We start from the raw sequence: 14860 nt of genomic DNA on the forward strand, positions 1-14860 counted from the left end.
CCCCCCCCCCCCCCCCCCCCCCCTCTTCTTCCATCTAAGCCACCCTGCCTCCATGTCCTTGCGGCCTGCCTAAAGTCTCTCCCAGCCAGGTTTCACAGGGTAGAGAGTAAGGCTTTTTAGCTTCCCAGGCTGTGTGCTCTCGCTTGTTTTGAAATGCTCTCAGCTTTCTTTCTTTCACTCATTCTCCTTTGCTTTCACGACCGCTCACCGTCTCTCTGTCCATCTATACCCCCCCCCCCCCAGTTGACGGAGCCAGGCTCTGGAGCCGAGGGTCCGGCCCGGCCTCCTGTCCTGTCTAATCTTGCCGGCAGACGTGATCAGAGGCTGGCCACATTCCATCCAACATGCCCCCTCCCTCCATCTCTTTCCCTCTCTTTATTTCTCTCTCCCACCCTCCCCAGCTTGGGCCTCACTCTGCATTCCTCCCTCACTAATGCTATTCCCACTATCCTCCTCTCCTTCTCCCTCTCGCTGCATTCCTCTCACACTTACACTACTCCCTCTGCTTTCCCCACATCTCTAATTACATGCCTTGCCTAAACAATGCCGTATACATTACTCCCTCTTTAATACGCTTTACTCTGTCTCCCTTTCATCCTTCCACGTCTCTTATTAGGCCTACGATATGTTCCTCCTCCACACATTCCTCCTCCATAGCTTTGAATCCGTCATTCCCTCACAGCATCCTAGGGAATGATTCTCATGTGGAAAACTTGACATCCAAAGCAACGGTGGTTGATTTCTATTATTTTCACACATCATGCTAAACTTCTCTCCAGTCTTCCTCCATTACACCTGCCAGCACTCCGTCTCCCTTGCTTTAATCCTTTCATCTCGAGCTCGCAGTAGTAAATCTTGTTGTGGCGTCCTCAATTAGTCTGAATGTTTTATGCCGGGTCTCTTTCATCCAAATCTTTTCCTCCACCACACTGTCTTCCTGGTTTCGACTGGCTCTTTTTGACTGTCACCCTATCTCCTCCACTGTACACCTACCTCCCTTTCATTACTTAGCAGCCTCGGTACCTTGCTTATCGCACTCAAGAGTTGCTGCTGTTATCCTGCTCCAATGCTTGTTTTGCAGGGTGGGTAGCCTTTGTCCGTGTTGTAATTTCACACTGTACATTTCCTTTTCTCTGGCTGGATGAGTCATGGGCAGGTTACTAATTACAAAGGCAGTTCCTGCTGGGATACGCAAATACAAGCATTCCTGTCCCTCTCCATACCTGTTTTTCCCCTCTACCATACCGGGGGATGAGTGACAGGCCATTCAGGACTGAAACTGTGTGAGCGTTGAGCAACATCACAAAACAAACCCACGCCCTGAGAGAGACTGCTTGAAAAGCTGCTACCGCTACACGGGTGACAACCTAGAAACTTTGTGTATGTTGTGCGGGTGATAACGTTCTGGATGACAGATGCAAGCAAACACGACATCACTTCTGGCAAACATGTTTACAGCCAATCAAACACAAACCTGGGCGTTTCCACACTGCTGATATGACAACAAGGACAAACAAAAGTATTTTTAACTAGTTATGTAACAGTCTCAGTTAAATACAGATGCTTCTATATGACCGACATAAGTAAACAAGACCATCAATTACAAGATTGGCTATTTTCTACATCGTTTTTTGTAATGCACGTCATCGACCACCGGGTCGGATTCTGCGTGAAATCTTGGGAGCCGACACCAACACCAGGGTGCGCAGGGCCGACTGTCAGACTCCGCCACAGTAAAATAAGAGGTTTCCTACAGGACTCTAGTGTTTGGAAACCCTAACAATGAAAGGACCTCGTACTAGCTTTAAAAAGAAACAGACATCACTCAGTTGACCACTTCTTCTTCAACAGCTGACTACTGACCGCAACAGTCTCTGTTTACACAGAGCTGAGCAAAAACAGCGAGGACCAGGAAGTAGCTCCTAAAAACTCTCATCTAATGTGCTGTCTGGACTGGGTGTCATTTACATTTTATTGATTCTGATTCTGTAGTGTCTCTGAGACATACACTACTCAAAGTAGCTACAACTACATGAGGATATCAGACACATCCAAATGATGGATTAAGTTACAAAAAGACAGACCTTTAAAAAGGGACAGTTCACCCCAAAATCAAAAACACATATTTCTTTCCCGTTACTTATAATGCTACTGATCAATCTAAATTGTTTTGGTGCGAGTTGCAGAGTATTGGAGATATCGGCCATAGAGATGTCTGCCTTCTCTCCAATAAAATGGAATTAAAATACATTAGAAAAAAACAGTAATGTCTCTTTCCAGAAATCATGACCCGGTTACTCAAGATAATCTACACACCTTTTTGTGAGCTTTTCAATGAAGGAACTATTTTCTTTCTAACAAACTACACCTACTAGTGAAGCTTGGATCTGGGTGTGTCCCGCCAACCATATCACCACACAGAAGGAAGCATCTACTACTCATGGACGAGAGGCTCACGCTCGTGACAGCAGTAGATGTAAACATTAATGGTGCCCTCCTCGGCTGAGCTATGTTAGCTAGCTCAGTGGTGCTAAGTGGTGTAAGCTGGTCCATGAGGAGATGCATGCTTCCTTCTGCGCGCTGAAGCGGTTGGCAGAGGTAGTTCCTACATGAAACTGCTCACAACAAGGCCTGCGGGTCATCTTGAGTAACTGGGTCATGATTTCTAGAAAGAGACATGACTGTTGAGTTTGTATGTTTTGAGCACCACAAGCCAAGTGTCATTTAGTCCAATACCTCCTAACTCACACCAACACAATGTATGTGATAAAAAGCCCTACAGGAGAGAGGAAAAATATGTATTTCTCATTTTAGGGTGAACTGTCCCTTTAAGACAATCTGTGTTTTCAAATGCTAGCAATACTGCTCCCAGCATGCTTTGCAGCTCCCATCAGCCTCATGCAATGTTAATCCGACTATGAACAGGCCTCTTCACTGCTGCCATGTCAACCAGTAAACAGTGGAGGCCTCACTGCTCAATATTCACCCACGCATTGCTCACAGGTGGGGGCGGTGGGGTGTAAGGGATCCCCCGGTGCTGTTGGGTTATACCGGTGCCTGTTGAAGCAATTTAAAAAATGACCAGCACAGACACAAAAACTTCCTCCATTGGTCAGCAGTGAACAATGCGGCGTTAATGGCTGGTCGGTGATGTAGCGTTGATGCATAAACAACAATGCGGGCATTATTCAACAACCACATCAGAACAAAGCAACAACAGACACTCGCAGCCTAACATCCATCCCTCCATCCATCGAACCATCTGCACATCAGTGAATGAAAAGAACTCGCAGAGCACCTAGCCTTGGACAAATATAATGCACTGCCCAAAATAACCTCATACGACACGCATGGACTGAACCGTGCCGGGAATTATGTCAACGAGACTGGAGATTCAGTGTTGTTTCTATTAGCTCCAAACATCTGTGTAATGAGATTGCACTGAGCTATTCCATGAAGGCCAAGTTGTGACAAACTTGGGCCCACACCGCTGCCTCGTCTGAAGTCCTGCTCTTATGCAATGATGAGCGATCACATCTAACTTATCTAAGACATTTACATAATCGCTCAGCTCTCAAAGGATACAGTTGTAGTCTGATGATGTTAAAAGCCAGTTTGCGACTGTAAGACTGAAGTGTTGTGGTGCACTACACACAAAGTGGTGTAGAGCAGAAAACTGTGGTAGTGTGGCACAGGTGTGACCCCTCCACTAAGACCGTCATAGTTCTTCATCGACTCGCCTGATTAAATGAGGGTTTTAAACAAATAAAATAAAATAACTCTTTTGGTGTAGGGTAATTTGTGCTGATGACAACAAACAGGATCGTGGAGGACTTATTAACGTTAAAATAATTCCTCCAAAACAATATAACTTTTCATCCACTGTCAGTTCGACTACATGTTGCCATGAGCTCGGATTGCAAAGATGTGAGACACTTTCCACACACACACACACACAAACAGAGCCATCGCTAGAGATAATAACTGCAGAAATATAATAAATAAGCGGCCAACTTGCTGCATCCGCACACTGTAGAGCCCTTAAAGCTGGGACCAACTGGTGCTTAGCATTAGGGTGAAGGGGGGTCTGCAAATCAGGAGGGGAAACCGGGGTCTGAGTGCAAAAGGGTCTACAGGGGGCTGTGGCTGAATTAGTGTGTGTGTGTTTTGTCTTTGTTCAATCTTGCTGTGTGTGAGTGCCGGACTGATGTGTGATGCCTGCTTGCCTGCATGACCATGTGTTTCTGTGTGTTTTTGTGCATGTGTGTGTGAGCAGCAGCAGCAGCGAGCCCAGCGTGGGGCTAGCGTCTGGGGCGTGTAATTGAAACACGGTCCCATGCAGCGCTGCACGGTGACCCCACTAATCTCCTCCTGACAAAGTGGCTTAGCTTGTATAGGGTCATATGGCACAGGAAGACAGCTTAAACACAACAGAGCGTGCAGCCCAACCGGCCCCGGACCGTACAGCCCGAGGGTCCTCCCTGCATTCAACAGGTCACGCTCTGCAACTCATTAGGCACACTTCAAAAATCTATTCAAATCAAGATTCTTTTTTTTTTTTTTTTTTTTTTTTTAAATATATGTTGTCAATAGAAACAGGTTTACACTAATCCCTAAACACCTGCAAACAATGACTAGCAAACTAACAGTCATGAGCAAATATTAGCGCAACCGCAAATATCCAAGTAACGCGCCAAAGAAACAGGATATGCTAATCGGACAAATACCACCATGGCAGTTTGACTATTGGTAGTCAGAGAGAATTGAGGGAGAATGAAAATATTCATATTCTCTTTAAGTTGACTTGTTTTTTGTTTGGTCCAGCCCTTGCAGAGAAATTGCCTTTGGAAACAAACACTGCTTCACACAAACACAGCAAGGTCGCTGACCTTTAGCTATGTGGGTCAGAAAGGGACACCAGAAGACATAGCTAGGGAACAGGGGTGATGACAGCTCAATGAGGACAAAATACACCAGCAGCCTAAAAAAATTAAAAGGTAATGTGATACCATGGTCTTTCATAATCTTACCTTTTTTATTATCTAGACAAAATACACAAAGCGTAACAGCAAATTTTCCCTTTTAACGGCCCATCTCGTATTTCTAAGCTATACTATTCTGAGATAACAGAAAACTTTTGTTTGTGTATCCATCAGAAAGCAGATCTGCCCCAACAAACAATCACTCTTTGTTCCAACACTTCCCCCGTGCTTACCTTTCCTCTGCAGGAACAGTCTGAGCAGAGGGCTGGCAGTGGAGATGGCTTTGTGGTAGTTATCATCATTGTTGATGGGCAGCAGGTCGCCGTGGACGTCGGCGTAGCCCACCAGCAACTCCACGTTGGGGATGCGATGCACGTGCTGCAGGAGGCCGTAGAACTCATCGAAGCGGCCCGGCTTCGACCGATCCAGCGAGAACCGACGGAACTCTGCGCCAAACTGGGACGGAGCAGACGGGCACACACATGTGAGCACAATACAAACACATGGATATAAAGGGTGCTTCAGAAACTGATTAATACTGGGCCAAAGAAACTGCAAGATAGCCGAGATGTTGTGTAAAGCCTATGCTTCCAATATATGCACGCATAATTAAGAAGTTCTGAAGGGGTCTGAGATTTGAGGCTGTGTCTGATACGTACACACTGTTCTGGTAGCCTAGCTAATTTCAAAACCACTGTGAGCTGTATATGCAAGAGTCTGTCATCCATGTGGACAAGCTAACACACCACATGTGATGAATTATTAATGCAGACTTTGTGATACGTGTGTATCTCTACGTTTCTGCGTTTGTGGATGCAGTGTGTTCCTGACTGACCGGCATTGTCTAATGGAGCCGTCTGACGGAATGTTGGTATTCAGCTGTAAGAAAGACTGTGTGTTTACAGCAGCCACACATTCCCACAAAGCTGGCTCATGAGGAACGTGGTGATCACTGTGGTCTGGCCCGACCAATGGCTGCAGATACATAATCTTTAGGCAACTGTTTGGGTCCCATCGGTGGTGTTGATGAGAAGCGTTGTGGTTACGGTTGCCCGGCGCTGACAAAAGATGATCTACAATTCACTGCCAACCTGGACACACAGTCACTCTGAGGCATTTTATGCAGTAGCAGAAAGCAGAACTACATGAACTATAGGTTGGGAAACAAAGCAGGCCCCGAGGCCTGTTTCTGGTAAGTACCCGCATTCGGGACGTGAGTAGACAAAACATTTCAAATGACCCTGGACTGCTCTGGTTTGGGAAGAAGCTGAACACACTGAGCGAGTATTTTAATACTTTGTGTAAAGCGGTTGGAGGGGAAAACTTACATTGTGATTGACAACTATGAAGGTAGTGACACAAACAAATTGGTCGCAGTTTGTTTCATCTCATTCAGCTCTTACAAAGTAGTTTTGAGCAGCACTGAGGCCCCATTCCTCAGCATGCGTGTCTAATCATGCCACAGGACAGACTGTCGCGGAAGGAGACACGAGCCTGGCGCAGGCCGTACGACACCTCTACGCACAGGGAAACGACCCAGCAAGCAACTCTAAACATGTCATGCCGGGCTAGTTTCACATACACGTATTATGTTCACTGCCCATGGCGTTGTTGTGGCTCGAAACTTGACTTGAACTTTGACTCAATAGATGTTACGCTAACAGGGAGGAGCGGCGGAGGAGCCTGGGACAGGTGACAAAAACCTCCACCTTCAAACGTAACGTTACTCAGAGCAACTTAGAACCAAACTAAACGCCACGGTTAACGTAAAGTTTGAAGTATGGCGAGCTACTAGCGGGCTAGTCAAGAGTAGGGAAACCCGTGTTGGCTAGTTAAGCTTTAGCTTGTATCTATGTCATTTGTGCGACATCATAATTCGCTATCAAGCCACTTAGCCGGCTAAATTAGCCAGAGTTATCATCATGGGGTTAAGACTACAGATACAGTAAACTGACAAACTCTCCACATGAAACATTACCTTGCTCTTCACCTCCACGGCACTCAGAGAACGGTTGCTCGGCACTCGGTGGTTTTTGTTCATGTTTCGCTAGCAGCGGGACCGCCGCCAAAGCACTCGTCGCGCTCCTGCTGCTGCTGCTGCCGACGCTGCTCTGCGCTGTATCCCAAAAAAACCCGTGTGTATCCACCAGTTATTCCAGTAACACGGACTGTCTCCGCCACCTCTCGACGTCCACCGGGTTGCGTTGTGTTTCTCCAAGAATGCGACAACGGCTGCCAACCAGCCTAGCTCACCCAGGAAACTTATCTCATACTTGCCGCTGCCAATGTAGCTACACCACTACTATCGAGCTGCCTATGTCTCTGTCTCGAGCTCTCTCTCCTTGTGTGTGTGTGCGCGCGCGCGCCACGAGAGCTGGCGACACCACGAGATTTCAAAATAAAAGACTCGGTGTTTCTCTCACCCTTGACTTCACAATAAGAGTCCTTTATTATCCAGTGGCAGGTACTCCCAATCTTGCTCCCAAACTAACTAAAACACTACACAACTTATTATATGATCCCACCCATAAATTAGTTTGAGCTCACGACAAAATATAATTGTTAAGTATACAAAAATTGTAACAAAATTGATTTGTCATTATAACCGACTACACCATGTGTGATATTGTTTGTATATTGTTTACACATGGTGTAGGGGAAACATGTTGTAAAACAATCGTTATGTCGAATACAGATACAACATTTATGTGGTAGTAAATGTTATGGATGCAACTTGTATCTTATTGCATAGTGACATCTTCTGGCCAAAAGCCATATAGGCCTGCTGCTGCTGGCTACCTGCCCAGCAGTGTAAATGCACACACTTATATAGGTATACAATAAAGCTATAAAGCAATAAACCCATCAGTACAGTGATACACCAAAAGATGTTAGAGCTATGCCCTGCCGTCAGTGGTCATCATAAAGCACCTGTATCCATAAAAATCTGTTCAGTTTTCTCTCTCTCTCTCTCTCTAAATACCATTTTAAAAATGTATCTCATACTGTAAAATGAATCAGATTTATAGAAGCCACTCAAATGTAAGTGAATAAATAGATGGTTAAGCTGGCAATGTTATCATAATCTACTAGTACTGGCAGCTGTTCCCAAACGTAATGTCAGGGCCAGTAACATTAGACTAATGGGACGACACTCCAGCCATCTCCATACCCATTCATGCTCCTGTCGGCTCTGTTTTCCCTGCCACACATGAACTCTCCTGTCATCTCACATCCAGCCACTCCCTCGTCAGTTCTGCAGTCCTTTTCACTCATTCCTCCGCCAGATTGTCTGTTGTGCTCATGCCATAACTTTCCAGCCTTCTGTTGCTATCTGGTTTTGAGTTTTGCCTGTTTTTGACCACGAGTCAACGTGAACTTTTACGTAACATGCTTGTCTCCGTGTCGTGCATCTGATTTCAAACCTGGTTGTGTGGCATGATCAGGCACAGAAACAAATGTTAGGTGGATATTAAGAACTTGAACCATAACATTACAAAAATATGTGATGGATACATTTTTGATGCTATAAGAACTGCTGCATTTATAGAGCACTTTTCAACCTTACTATTTGCCTCTCATTCACTCATTCACACTCACATGGAGGCAGAGCTGACATGCAAGGCGCTGGCCGGACCATCTGGAGCAACTTTGGGTTCCATGTGTTGCTCAAGGACACTTCAGCATGCAGACAGGAGGAGCTGGAACCTTGTGATAAGAGGACGACCCTCTCTCCCTCCTGAGCCTTTATATATGTTTCACTTATTATGAACTGTGACATTAGCATTGTTCCACAGTGGAATGAAAACAGGAACATTGCACATCCTCAAAGCTAACAGAGCGTGTTGAGAACATAGTGAGCAGGTCATTTACCTGCCAAAAAGCTTAAACTACCAATGTAGTTGAAAATGTGTGATGGCATTAAGCTCCAGATAGAATTAGGATTGGTCAGACACCTCTTGAGACAGTTCATCTCCTTACTTATGCCTTTGTTATTGTTATTTTCTCTGCCTGGAGGATCATGCGACTGGTCTTGTGTGTGTGAGTAAGTATGCACCTCTGAGTCTGTCCACGGCTAATTTACCAGCAAACTGCATTATATATAAATCAGAGGTTGTGTTAACCAAATATTTTCCATCATCGACGGAATTTTCTCAACAAAGACGGAAAAATCTGACGGCCGTCCGTCATTTTGAAGGACTGGAGGCCTTGGAGTGTCTGTGAGTACGGGTAACCGATGGTGCCGGTGCAGAAGGTTTTGCCCGTTGAAGCGAGCGCTTGCAGTATCGGGAAGTCCCACATTCAGAGAGTCTGGTAAGTCCAGTCTCCAGTGTGGCAGCAGAGCGCAAGTTCAGCCTTCAGAACTAGAGCTTTGTGTGTGTTGCAATGAAAAAAGGCCTCATGGTCGATGTTGTGTCTCTGTACTTATTTTCTCTTCATTCCCTTATAAAACAATCTATAATCTTGTTCGGTAGACAGCTCGGTGAATTTAATTTTGAAAATTGAAAAAGGTCTATTTCTACCCTGTTGGCCCACCAGACATGTTTTCATTTCCTTCTTCAGTCATTCAACGAGGTACAGGTCTCGTCGTGATTAAAATGTTTTTTTCCCAGAGGCACTTTTCAAAGCTTTTTTGCCCAACGCCGTCCCCAACATCTGTATAACACTGTGAGGATGTAAGCATATTGGTCTGGATTTGTACACATATTATGAACACAGGTAAGGAGGAGATATTTACATATGAAGGTCAATCAGAAGGGTATTTTACTAATATCACAGCAAAACTACATCTGAACGCATAATAGAACCTTTCATACAAGAAATGCAACACAAAGTGCATTCAAATAAGAGAAATAATACATAAAATACAATGAACATAAAAACAGGGAAAATAAGATGGAAAATAAATCCCACGGAATAATAACAATAATATTTATTATTATTATGATAGAACCAGTGCACCTATTTGCCACGTACATCAATAAACATCAGAAGGTATTCTCTTCTACTCTGTTCTTTTGTGTCCAACATCAGTGGAGGAGATTTTCATTTTTAAAACAAAAAACTGAAAGTATTCCGCCTGGAGTGCACAGCCTCGTGAAGAGAGCTGCATGGCTATTATAGTGACCTTTTTTTGGTTTGGGACAATGAAAGGCCATCTATGTCATATTATTAGGAAGCCAAATCATACATATTTAACAATATCCATTTAGGACTCAGGAAGATTATTGGAGAGGGTTAAGAGTTCCCCCGTAGGAAGAGCACAGAGAGCGTGGTTTTTAGGGTCACATGATTCTCTGAATTCTTAATCCTTCCTCAGTAAGACAACATCACCTTTGCTGAACATTTGGGCTACATGTGTTAATAAGACACAATATAATGGCACACGCTGAACTTTGCCTTAATTTCCACAGATTGTCTTGACACAAGTGTGTGTGTGTGTGTGTGTGCCCTTCATAACTAGTTACTGCCATGCACCTGTTGGTTCATCACTACGAGAGACCCCTTTTACATACAAGTCATGTGATCCATAGATGGTATTTGATATTGATGATAGCAGTGTAAATGTCAGTTACACAGCATCTGTCTAATGTTGGCTAACATTAGCCACCAGAACTTGACTGGTTAGTGTGACCAGTGTAGCACCAGTGGTTCCCATACTGGTGTCCAGCAGCAACAACATCAGTGTGATGAAGTGAACGAGGATGCGTTCTTCCTTTTAAAAATAATTTTAAAGAAGAGCAAACTGATATTAATTTGTACTTCTTATTGCGATTTATTTTAAATCCACCACCAACATGTGTGAACTATTCACTCGCTGCAATACACCAAACACTTTCGAGAGGACATCTGTGTCATTTTGTTTTTGTTTTTTAATCCTGAATTAGATTGTTTTGGGCTGGTTGTTTTCTGCCCCAAACAGCCAGTGCTTTCATAAAACAATCACGTTTATTTATTTTATTCATATTTACATTATTCTGTAGCAATTCAGTTTGTGCTTTGCAGACTTTTTGATTCTAAATCACTGAATGTATAAAACTCACAAGGTAGAGGCTGTTCATGAGTTTGAGGTTGTGATGCAGAACTCCCACTGACCAAACTGAAAGAGCCAAAACATCTCCAAGGGCAGAGAAACAAAAATATATTGTCATAGCAGCAAGACCATGTGTCTACCTGCAGTGTTCTTAAACGAGACTCTGCGCTAGAGCCGCTGTCTTATGAAACCTTGACCTCTGACCTATGCTACTTTTCTTTTGTTCTGAATTATTTTTAAACACATATAGACTGTATCGATTTTTTTTGTATCGTGTCTTTACAATTAGCTGAAAAACATTTTCATCAGACATACAAGTACTTGTTGTCGTTTACCACACTCCTCCTCACTCCCCTTTTCTTTTGGTCTCCCCCCCCACCTGCTCTGTGCATAGTTCTATAGATAACGTGTCTGACCTCCCTCCATGGTCAGTGTGATGCAGCAGACGTCCTCTTTACGCCTACGAGGGGTGCCAGGAGCTGCCTCGTCCTTTCCATGGAAGTATTAGCCTCCCAAACAAACACACACACGCACACACACACACACACACACACACACACACACACACCCTCATTCGGTCCCTTCCCTCCTTCTACCTTTAGTGCACAAACTATTGCAGAGCAGTGGTGGGCCATCAGCGCCAGCAAAGCCTTCTCCCAGTGTAAGTTTGTCAAGTAAGAGAATAAACACATTTCCCCAAATGTCAAAATATATTAAAAAAAAAGAAGAAGTGATATACTCATTTCTTTGACCTTGACTCATACTTTTGCCCTCTAAATGTCCTTGACCACACTATGCCCCTAACCCGTGGAGAAGTTTAATCTGGCACAGCAGCACATTATCGCGATGTCACGAGATCACGCGAGAATTGCAAAATCGCTTATCGCACCAAAATCCATCCTGTCGGCCTTCAAATAATTGCATTTGTGTCCGGTGAGCCGGTGCGCGGACCAATCGCCGTCCTGTTAAGAGCTGCTGGCAGCTAGGGGCGTGGCTTAGGTGTGTAAGAGAGGACGCAGAGAGATAATGAGAGACAATGGCAGCTCCTGAAGAGGTTAGAGAAGGAAGACACTGAAGGCCTTTTCTCTTATCTGATTGACAGATCGTTCATCCAATCACCTGCCAAGTATTTTTATTTTTAAAGTACCTGCCCTTTTCCAAACAGCTTTCAATGACGGCTTCTCTGCGTAACGAACCATCTGGAGGGTCAGGTTGGCCACAATTAGCCACAGCCTCATTGTCAGGGGTCAAAGGCCAAAAGTAGAGTGGAAGGGCGGCGGAACGGTGGGAGGCGTTCTAGGTTTGAACCGACTGACCAGAGCTTGATAAAATATTGACATTTTTCATGACTTTAGTCAAAGTTACACGTTACACAGTTCTTCTCTGTACTGACCCTCGACCCTGACCTTGTCCGTGTACTGTCAAGATTGGATAGTGCCACAATATATGTCCCTCAAAATGGCGGTCAGAAGACTGATTTCTCTTCACCCGCCCCCTTCCCCCCTCCTTGTGATCTCCTCTAGGTCTCCTCCTTATTCCTGTGCCATCTCCCCTCACACATATTCTCATCTTTTCGGTCTCACCGCCGTCGCTTCCCTCTTTTAACACTTAGCCACAGGTCTCGCCCCTCTTTTCTCTTTTCCGCTCTGGTCCTTTCATTACCTCGCTCTCCTCTGCCTGCTGAATCCCTCAATCTCATCATATTTCTTTTCTCCATGAATCATTTTTGCGCTGTGCAAAGCGTGTGCGTGTAGCGAGGCCATTTGAGCTGCAGGAGGCGCTAGCAGTGGGATGGATAGGTGTGCAACCATCTCTCTCTCACTGTTGCCCCCCCTTCTCTCTCGCTCACTCTCTCCAGTCCACCCTTTTCCACCCTCCTCCTCTGCTGCACACCCCTTCCCCATCACCCAGCACTGCAGAAGAGACCTCTTGTCTCCCCCGCAGTCTGCAAGGCCTTTCTTTAGCCTCCCCCACCTCACCATCCTCTCTCCTCCTCTGTCTCTGTTCTGGTGTCATTGTCCCAGTTTGTGTGGCACCCTGATCTAGATGACCTCCAGCGACATGCAATATTCAGAGGATGAGGAGGACACGATGAAATTTTGTAGCCAAGACATCACGAGCGCCACTTCCACTCGCACACACTTGGACAGATTTGTTTTCATTATTATTTACCCCCCCACCCTCTTTAGCTGAAGGGAGTCTCATGGCGGTTCCTGCCAGTTTCCAACGGGGGCGTCACCAGAGACTCCACCGCAGCCGTTATTCCATTGCAACCTGCGCACGACCCGCTCTATGTGTCCCCTCTCACCCGCTCTCTCTCTCTCTCTCTCTCTCTCTCTCTCTCTCTCTCTCTCTCTTGTCCTGATCATCATGTGATCGCAGCTCAGGTGGATGCGGGCTGCAGGTCAGGTGGGGGAGAATGCTAAACTGACCTGTGCCCAATTCAACCAATCAGCCCACTGTTAAGAGCAAGTAGGCCTGTTCTGTCTCTGCAGCCTTTGTGTCTGACAGCGCACACACACACACACACACACACATTCACACGCGCACACACACACACATCAGGGCCTCTCTGTCTCTCCTCCGGCTACAGGGGGCGCCCGTCTCTACACCACCATCACCTCCCCTCCCCGCCCCCCTCTCCTCTCCCCACCCCCTCCCCCCCCTTCTCTCCCTCTCCCCCCCCCCCCCCCCCCCCACCTTGGTCTGCCCCTGCCCCCTCCTCCCCCTTTCTTCTCTCTTCTCCTCTTTGCTTACCCTCCTGTCTCTCGCTCTCCCATCCCTCTCTGACTCCTTTTCCTCGCCTTCCCTCCCCCCAGCTCCTTTCCCCACCCCTTCCTTTTCACCTCCCTCCCCTTCCCCCTTTGAAAGGCTGTTAAGCGCTCCTTCTGCACACAGCACTGCAGATGAGGCCTCCGCCTCCCCCACAGTCTGCCAGGCCTCTCTCTCTCCCTCCCTCTCCTTCAGCCTCCCCCACCACTCCTTCCCTCCCTCCCACTCTCGCTCCTTACAACAGCATAGCAACACTGACTAGCCAGCCAAGGAGAGTCTTGCCTCCCTCTCCCTCTTGCACTGGGGTAATTTCCCTCCATTTTAGATTCCTCATCCCAGGGCGGCAATTTAATTAAACACTCAAGAGGTTAAAATATATAAAGCCAAAGTACGCGTCTGACCTCGCTCAGTTCACCTGCGTTGGGAGGACCGTGTGACTCACAAGATGAAACTCAGTCCGGCCTGATTGATCCCTATTCTGGGAAGGTGCCATTCATCGGTGAACCTCGGCAAAGGGTTAATAATGTAGCGTTCCATCTCCAACCAAGGCTTTTCAACATGGTATCTTTGGTAACATGCACAGAGGCTCCATTTTTGCTGTAGCTGTGAAACCAGAACACATATTGTAGCTCTCTGACAAACACATCATCCATTCTGTTTCATGTTTACTTGAAACGCCTCTATGCGCACCCAGAAGTAAGGGACGTTCAAACGAGCTTTACTTCAAATGTGTAGCTCGTCGCAGGCAACCAACTGGTTATGGACACTGGGCACCAGTGGTATATACCGTGAATGGGGTTCCACTTTGAGGACGGCACAGTTCAAAACCTCACCATCAGTGTAGAATCTTTTTCAATCACCTGCAGTCAATGCCGGTAAACTCCTGTTTTCTCCGTTACACCTGAACACCGCTCTGATCTTGCGAGGCTAAACTGGTGGGCAACTTAATCCTGGATACCAAGCAATGCTGGATATTACTGGAATTATTTTTGGCTACCCAAAGACTCCTGCCTAACAAGTCTTTATACCTTTACTGTGATGGATCAACATCAGCATCCTTGTTGGGATGGAA

At 45.9% G+C, this 14860-nt stretch overlaps 1 protein-coding gene across 1 annotated transcript; it reads right to left on the bottom strand.

The window, feature by feature from the left end:
• Positions 1 to 2306: 2306 nt before the first annotated feature.
• Positions 2307 to 7312, bottom strand: LOC116399418 (partitioning defective 6 homolog beta-like). The gene is made up of 2 exons (XM_031876570.1): positions 6961 to 7312; positions 2307 to 5438 (listed from the first exon to the last, which is right to left on the bottom strand). Exons 1-2 carry the CDS (start codon positions 7021 to 7023, stop codon positions 5109 to 5111), a joined length of 393 nt encoding a protein of 130 aa, XP_031732430.1. The 5' UTR covers positions 7024 to 7312; the 3' UTR covers positions 2307 to 5108.
• Between the last annotated feature and the right edge of the window lie 7548 nt (positions 7313 to 14860).

Source organism: Anarrhichthys ocellatus, unplaced genomic scaffold (assembly GCF_004355925.1).
Source record: "Anarrhichthys ocellatus isolate YVR2014 unplaced genomic scaffold, GSC_Weel_1.0 scaffold111, whole genome shotgun sequence".
Classification (NCBI taxonomy): Eukaryota; Metazoa; Chordata; class Actinopteri; order Perciformes; family Anarhichadidae; genus Anarrhichthys; species Anarrhichthys ocellatus.